The sequence below is a fragment of the Triticum urartu genome, chromosome 4A, assembly GCF_056163025.1.
Source record: "Triticum urartu cultivar PI428250 chromosome 4A, HENAU_Tu73, whole genome shotgun sequence".
NCBI lineage: Eukaryota > Viridiplantae > Streptophyta > Magnoliopsida > Poales > Poaceae > Triticum > Triticum urartu.
In genome coordinates, this window is record NC_141876.1 from 563,996,870 (window position 1) to 564,005,118 (window position 8,249).

Consider the following 8,249-nt stretch of genomic DNA (forward strand, 5'->3'; position numbering starts at 1 on the left):
TTGTGACATTTGATGGCACACAAAGTGTTCCTCCGGTATTCGGGAGTTGCATAATCTCATAGTCAAAGGAATATGTATAAGTCATGAAGAAAGCAATAGCAATAAAAACTAAACGATCATTATGCTAAGCTAACGGATGGGTCTTGTCCATCACATCATTCTCTAATGATGTGATCCCGTTTATCAAATGACAACACATGTCTATGGTCAGGAAACTTAACCATCTTTGATTAATGAGCTAGTCAAGTAGAGGCATACTAGGGACACTTTGTTTTGTCTATGTATTCACACATGTATCAAGTTTCTGGTTAATACAATTCTAGCGTAAATAATAAACATTTATCTTGATACAAGAAAATATAAATAACATCTTTATTATTGCCTTTAGGACATATTTCCTTCATGTTTATGATATACTCCATCGGGTCCTTTTTAGTTTGCATATAAGTTTAGTCGAAAGTCAAAGTATCTCTAGTTTGACCAAACTAATATAGAAAAAATTATCAATATTCACAATACCAAATCAATATAATTAGATTCATGATGGAATGCAGTTTCACGTTATATATTTTTGGTATTGTAGATGTCGATATTTTTTATATAAATTTTGTCAAACTTTACAAAGTTTGACTTGACACAAATTTAATATGCGGAATAAAAAGTACAGGAGGGAGTATCTGCAAATAAGGATGACCAAATGTGACATATTTTCAGTGTCATTTGTTTTTTAATCTCCCTAAGCCCATTTTTCATTGTCCTACCAGGAAGAGACAAGTACACCTTCATCCTTGCTTCTTTCTTTCTCATGGCCAATGTTCTCAGTCAGATCTTCAACTACACCCGGTGACTAGTTATTTTTATCACAATAATTATACCAAATCCCACCTCAACATATGTCTTATTGCTCCTAGCTCCTTAAAAACCACCATGGTTGAACTAAACAAACAAGTGACCACCGCGGTCGCCTACAAATAACAGTGTGTGCAACTAGTATTGATCACATTGACCCCCTTTTTGTCATCTTAAAAGAAAACAATCCTAAACCCCTTGCAACAAAGTAACACAACTCATCCCCTAGAAACTATTCACGCTACCACAAGTCCTCAAATTCATCACACACTATGTGAATGCCGACTAAAAACTTTTAATTGCTTAACACCTTATCTTTGTATGAGATTAACCAAAAACCTTATCCCAAATCCAACCGCACCCAAAAATCCTAGTAAAGGCAGGTCCTACAAAAATTGTGGCCAAAGAAAAAGAACGCTGACGTAAAAACCCTAATCTCATCGTGAGATCATCACTTAAGAGATCAAAAAGGGCATACCAAAGGTCGGGACTGGTTTTTTCCGTCGGGCTTGCAGCAAGGTGTGAGAGTGACATCATGCAACAACCTCGCCGGTGATGGAGATGACTGTGCACCACCTGAATCCGCCCTGCGCACAATGCTTTGATCATCGGCATTGATCATTAATTTCCGCTTTCGCCTCCTTGTCTCCCTCGATTTTGAGCACCAAATCGACATGAAGTGAGGGTATAAATGCGTCCCTGCGAACTATAAGCGGTGTTTGTGCAAAAAATATTTCAACACGGCGAATCTATATTTCATTGTCAGCAATGTTACATGACAACCTATCTAAATAGTTAGCCGTGTGCCACTTATGATGAAATACCATAGTCAAATGAGCCCAAGACTGCTAATTGTAACTTAAACCACCTCAGTGACCATTTTTAGGTACATTGAAATCTAGTGACAAAGTGAAAGATTCCACAAGTACAGAATACATTGACCATTGTACTTTACTGTTTCTTCAATGGCACCAACTCAGTTTTTTGTTTTGTTTTGAGGAAACCAGCTCAGCTTGTGACCTGGGCCACCTGGCCCGCCCAGAGAGATAGAAGATGAAGCCTTCTAGTACTACTAATTCTTGAAGGCCCAGTCCATAGAGGCCCGTCATCCGAGAAGGCCCAAGGGCTCCTATTAGACGTGAAAAGCAGGCGATGGGAACCACCGAGACAGGCCAGGACCCCGTACCCCCGACCAGACACCACACCACCGCCCTCTCGCCGCCGCGCCTCCGACCCAAGCCAAGCCACACCGCCCGCCGTCGCAGGCAGCGGCCGCTCCGATGATGATGGCGGGGCCGTACCACCAGCCGACCACCCTGGAGGAGGTCCGCACGCTCTGGATCGGCGACCTCCAGTACTGGGCCGACGAGAACTACCTCTACGGCTGCTTCGCGCACACCGGCGAGGTAGGTTTCCATCCCATCAGCTATGTCGGTACCTCGCTAGGTCTCGGTGCTCGTGCCCGACTCGGTGATTTGCCGCTGCTCTGGCTGTGCTGAAGGAGCGATTGCTTCGCTATTTAGGTGAATTTGGGCGTATTTGGTTGTGGCATCTATCCTGTTTTCGAGTTTTGATAGGTTTAGGGTTCCGAAGTGGCCGTTGTTCTGGAATTGGCTGTAGCTATGGTTCTGTGTGGATAGACGCTTCATCGTACTAGAATTAGCAAATTTGTTTGAAGTAGCGACATGGTTGATATTCTGAATCGAAGCGGTTGCTGGAGCCTCATGTAGTCCTCTGCAGTTCAAGTGATGTACCGAGGTGATTGTTTGTTATGCCTAATGGGGAGGTCAATTTCTTAGTGGGCAGCATAGATTTGTTGAAGTTTCTCATCCATATACTAGTAAGTTGCTTGTTTTCCTGGCTAGGGTAACATGTTCATCTTCACATCACTGATTTTTTATTTGTGGTATCTCCTTCGGGTGGATTCTTCATAGCTCAGAATTCTGATGCCTTAGTTTCTTCGTAAGCCCTAGGTGTTTGTTTGCAGCAAGCCAGCAATTCTGTCGAATGTTGTGTTTCAGTAAAAGTCCCAACAAAGTTTTGTACCTTCACATCCTTGTAGGAATCAATGTATTAAGTGTTACATTGTTGGACGTGTGATCCATGCTGTCCCTCTTCTGGACTTCATTTGGAACAGAGCTGATGATAAAATTTAGTATTTTATTTGCATGCCATGTTTGCAGCTCTTTACTGTGTCACACTGATTTCAGTTGCTGTAGTCTTTCAAACGTCCGTTTTATACTTTTATGGCCAGCGTTGTTCTTCTACTGTTGAGTATTCAGGATTACCTTTTGCACTCGTAGTACTAATAGGGCTGTGATTGTTTGGGGATGCAGGTACAATCCGTGAAATTAATACGCAACAAATTATCTGGTCTTCCAGAAGGCTATGGATTCATTGAATTCATTTCACACGAAGCTGCTGAGAAAGTTCTACAGGCTTATAATGGCGCACAAATGCCTGGAACTGAGCATACATTCAGATTGAACTGGGCATCGTTCAGCTCTGGTGAGAAGCGTCCGGATGCAGGGCCTGACCATTCAATTTTTGTAGGAGACTTGGCACCTGATGTCACAGATTACTTACTACAAGAGACTTTCCGAGTGAACTATTCATCTGTTAGGGGGGCCAAGGTTGTCACAGATCCAAATACTGGGAGATCTAAAGGATATGGATTTGTAAAGTTTGCAGATGAAAATGAGAAGACCCGTGCAATGTCAGAAATGAATGGTGTGTATTGCTCAACAAGACCTATGCGGATAAGTGCTGCAATTCCTAAGAAATCATCTGGATCTCAGCTTCAGTATGGAGCTGCTAAAGGTAATGATTATCTGTAACCTACTATTTGGTGTTCCCATTCAACACAGTACTACTTGATGTTGTTGATTATAATCAAATATGGTCATAAGGCACTTCGATTGACGCATGGGCTCATATGATTTGTCTCTTATTAGTGCTAATAAAACAAAGATCCGTCTGTAATGGGACACTGCAATGATTCATCAATATTGTAAGGCAACACAGCAACTATTACAAGTAGATCTTCATTAAAAGAGGTACTTCCATTGATATGTTTTAACTGTCTTTTTATGTTTCATATGTAGCCATGTACCCAGCAACAGCTTATGCAATTCCGCAGGCCCAAACAGTTCTACCAGATAGTGATCTTACAAACACTACGGTAAGAATCCTTATCATATTGCTTGGTGTTTCCTCTGCTGGACTGTTTGTTATGTCATTTACATTGGAATGCATCTGCAGATATTTATTGGTAACTTGGACCCAAATGTGACGGAAGAGGAGCTGAGGCAGATTTGTGTGCAGTTTGGGGAGCTTATATATGTAAAAATTCCAGTTGGTAAAGGATGTGGATTTGTACAATATGCATCTAGGTGAGTCTTTTAAGTAAACAAATGATACTTGTTTTATTCCTTGAACTATAAATTACAAGAACAAAGCATGCATTTCTCAGTAGGCACTGCCCAACATGCAGGATTTACAAATTGGCAATGCCTCGTGTGTCTGTGTCTGTGTGTTTGCTTCCTTTCAATTTTTAGATTGCATTGCCATCATAGGTGAAGCACAAAAAGGTGTAATTCTATCATCTGTAGTCTATTTTGTCCTTTTGTGCAATCATATGCAAATGCAGTGATAGAAAATAATATATCAAGGAGAACCTTGAAAACTATATTTTTATGTGTCTTTATGAACTGAAAACTTAATCCTGTAGAATCTGGAAAAGACTTGTTCAGATATATCAGCAGGACAAAATACTGCATGCCTTATGTCTACTTGTTTCACTAGTACATATTGCATGCAAATTATTAATCTCTATTTATAGCTCAGTAGGGAGGAGCAAATTGATCTTTATTGTCAAGTGTGTATATGCCTATAATGTTCTACAGTGGCTACTTCCTTCTAAAATTTCGACTCTTGGTTATTGCATTTTTTGGCGACTCCTCTTTGTGCCGGCATCTAATGTCCGAATGATGCAAGTATGACGTATTTACCACTAAGATAATCATTTCAGGGCATCAGCTGAGGAGGCTGTGCAGCGTCTTCATGGCACAGTGATTGGTCAACAGGTGGTTAGACTTTCATGGGGCAGAAGTCCTGCCAATAAGCAGGTATATCAGATTTAAATGCTGGTGCCACAAACCTTCATTAAATTTCTAATTTATGAACCTGACATCTAGTAGTATCTCATTCAGATTTTCTAAAATCCACTAGAATTAAGCTTGTTAATTTTGGGTTGTGCAGTGATGAGCATGCTAAAGAAGAATTTTGTTCATTATTAACGGTTTAAATAGATATAATGGTCTTATCCGCATTATATTGTTCTTGTTCCTAGTCTAATAGATGAAGGGTTAGTTTGTTTGATAATTGTTTCTTATGTTTTAACCTGTTGTAATCTCTTTATCTTCCACAATCATATGCAGGATCAATCAGCAGCCTGGGGTCAGCAGACAGATCCTAATCAATGGAGTGCTTATTATAGCTATGGATATGATCCATATGGGTATCCTCAGGACCCATCATATGCATATGGTGCTTATGCAGGATATGCCCAGTATCCCCAACAGGCAAGGCTTTCAGTCCACTTTGCACTCATGATATTCCCAAGTGTTTTGTACTTGCGCTCTGCAAGAAGCTGTGGATATGGACACCTTAAGCTTGCCATTTTTTAATTTGTGTATTTATTTGTGCGGCATGTCACCATAGAATGCATGTTAATACTTGATACCAATTGTATGGTTTGTTTCTACCAATAGAGACGCTTTTTATGAGCCATATAGTTCACTTCATCATATATTAAATAGATTCAGGAGAAGTTGTTGGGTTGCAGAAAGTATATATTGACTTGCGCCCTATAGCTTTAGGGATATAAGTGTGGAGACCCACTTACTCATTTTGCTTAATTGACTGTTCACTGCCAACATAATTGCTAATTCAGTTTGTACACATGTCTCTTGCATTTAGTTGTGAAGCCAAGTTACTAGGATGGATCGGTGGGCCAAGCCAACCCTCTTAACTTGCATCCCTAGTCAGCATCATCTTGTAACCAACCATGTTTCATGCTCTGTGGAATAGATATGATTGCTGATGCGTGCACCTGAACAATTTATCATGTGTATCTCGGCAATATAGCTGATAACATATGTCTTGTTTAGATTTTTTTCTGTCCTAGTTTTGTTCTGTAACCTAGCTGCATGTTTTTTTCTGTCTGTACCATTTCCTGAAAATAGCCAAAATCATCTATGTACCTGCTCCACAACAACAAGGCCATGCATTATTTGCTATATGTGGCTTCCTTTTAACCTTCCTATAATCTTCCAGGTTGAGGGAGCAACCGATATGGCATCAGCAGCTGGCGGCCATGCCCCAGGCATGGAACAAAATGAGGTGTATGATCCAATGAGCTTACCTGACGTCGAGAAGTAAGTACAGTCTTCATCCAACTGCTGTTTTATACTCCCTCCACTCCTAAATATAAGACTTTCTAGAGATTTCAATACGGACTACATATGGAGCAAAATGAGTGAATCGACACTCTAATATGTCTATGTACATCCGTATGAGTCCATATTGAAATCTCTAAAAAGACTTATATTTAGAAAATGGAGGGAGTACTCTTTTTTACGCATTATTAAAGGAGCATATAGCTCCCAATTTCATTTCATGAAATGAAACTGATAACACAAATCATTCCAGTTTTGAAACTGACCCTCAAAAACTGTAAGGTTCAGCAAGAGGAAAAGAAAACAACCTCAGCCCTGACGATTTATACTGCTGACCTCTATCTATCTAATTGATGCACCTTTTCTTCCTTCCGATCTAGGCTGAATGCTTCATACATGGCGGTTCATGGTAATGCGATGCTAGGACGCCACCTCTGGCTGAAGACTTCATCATTGTCTCAGTCGGCTTGAGCAAAGAGCAACCCATCTATCTATGGCCCATTGCCGCCTTCTTTTCTGAAGATTTTTGAGGCCCCCCTCCGAGAAGGCTGACAGACAGCTTAGCTAGCTTCATATATGTTGCGTCGCATGTACTATGATGTAGGAAACCTCTTTTGTTAGTCCTGTACTGGTTTATCTAAAGTTATTGCCAACGATGCTGCTACCAAGTTTCTGCCATGCAGCATAAGAATGCGTTTTTTTGTATCCTGACCATCTTGTGCCACAGATAAAGGATTAGTTTGGTTCGTGTTCACAGATGTATGCCTGGGAAATATTGCTGCCTGGTGTGGTCATAATCTCAGGTTGTTTTGCTGCCTGGTCAGGCATCGTTGGTTCCGAGGCGTCTGGTAAGGCCTTGTACAATGCTAGGTGCTTAGAAAAATGAACCGGGTTTTTTTAAGCACAATCTACAGGAGAGATGCCTAACTAAGTGTCTAACCGGTGCTTAAAGAAAGTCTGATTTATTTGTTCAAGCACCTCTTCTAAGCACCTTGCATTATACCAAACTACCCAAAGTTTCCTGGTGGTTCTTTCTTCTTCCTTTTGTACAGAATCCGATGATTCTCTCGTGTTGTGGTTCTGTGCATCATGTAGTAATGTGTCCGCGGTGTTTTCCCCCCCTCAAATGTCTGGGTGGTTGCTGTGCACCATGTAATTATGTGTGGTTTCTCCCCATCCTGAAACGTCAGTAAGGGCATCTCCAATGCACGGGCGAGGAAAACACCGGTGTAAGCGACTGGGCTTGCAACGCAACGCACGAGCGCTAGTTTGAGCGCTTATCTGATTTTCTTTTCTTCCGGACGAATGTGTGAAGCGCCTGTCCCTCCAACGCACGAACCGAAGCGTCGACCCCACCGTCTGACCGAACAACGAACCCGCTCTGCCAGCCTGCTACCCACTCAGCTCAGTCCTCATTCAGCTAGCTCTCTACTCTCGAACTCTCCACACCCTTCTGCACAAGACCATCTCTCGTCAGATCCAGCGAGTGGGACAAGACCTGCAGGCCGACCTCCCCCACCCTTAGATGGCAGCCACGGCAAACGGCGGCGTGCGTGCGAAGGAGGCAGCAGCCCGCCTCTTCCTCCATGGAGACGAGGCCGGATGGGATGGCGGCGAGGCTGGCGGATAGGAAGAGGGCGCCGTGTGCACGGAGGAGGAAGCAGCCGCGCCGCATGGTGACGAGGCCGGGCCTCTGGAAACCACCACCTCGCAACCGCTCGAGCATCCACCTCCGGGCCTAGCCGTCCACCACGAACATTGGGCAAAAGAAGTAGAAGGCCATCATCGTGGCAAAATCTGAGTGTGACAAGCGTCCATGCCAATCTCAACACATAAGAGCAACTTCAACTGGCCGACCCAAACGGACGGTGTTTTTGTCCGCTTTTTGTCCGTTTGGGTCGGCCGTCCGCCCGCCGTCCGCCCTCTTTTAATTTTGGGTCG

The 8,249-nt window shown here is 42.5% G+C and overlaps 1 protein-coding gene across 1 annotated transcript; it reads left to right on the forward strand.

Annotated features, from left to right (window-relative positions):
• The first annotated feature begins 1,998 nt into the window (after positions 1-1,998).
• On the forward strand, positions 1,999-7,062 carry LOC125527538 (RNA-binding (RRM/RBD/RNP motifs) family protein). The gene is made up of 8 exons (XM_048692049.2): positions 1,999-2,255; positions 3,186-3,669; positions 3,954-4,030; positions 4,111-4,241; positions 4,880-4,976; positions 5,289-5,432; positions 6,187-6,287; positions 6,689-7,062. The coding sequence occupies exons 1-8, from the start codon at positions 2,130-2,132 to the stop codon at positions 6,777-6,779; spliced, it is 1,251 nt and encodes a 416-aa protein (XP_048548006.1). The 5' UTR covers positions 1,999-2,129; the 3' UTR covers positions 6,780-7,062.
• The last annotated feature ends 1,187 nt before the right edge of the window (positions 7,063-8,249 follow it).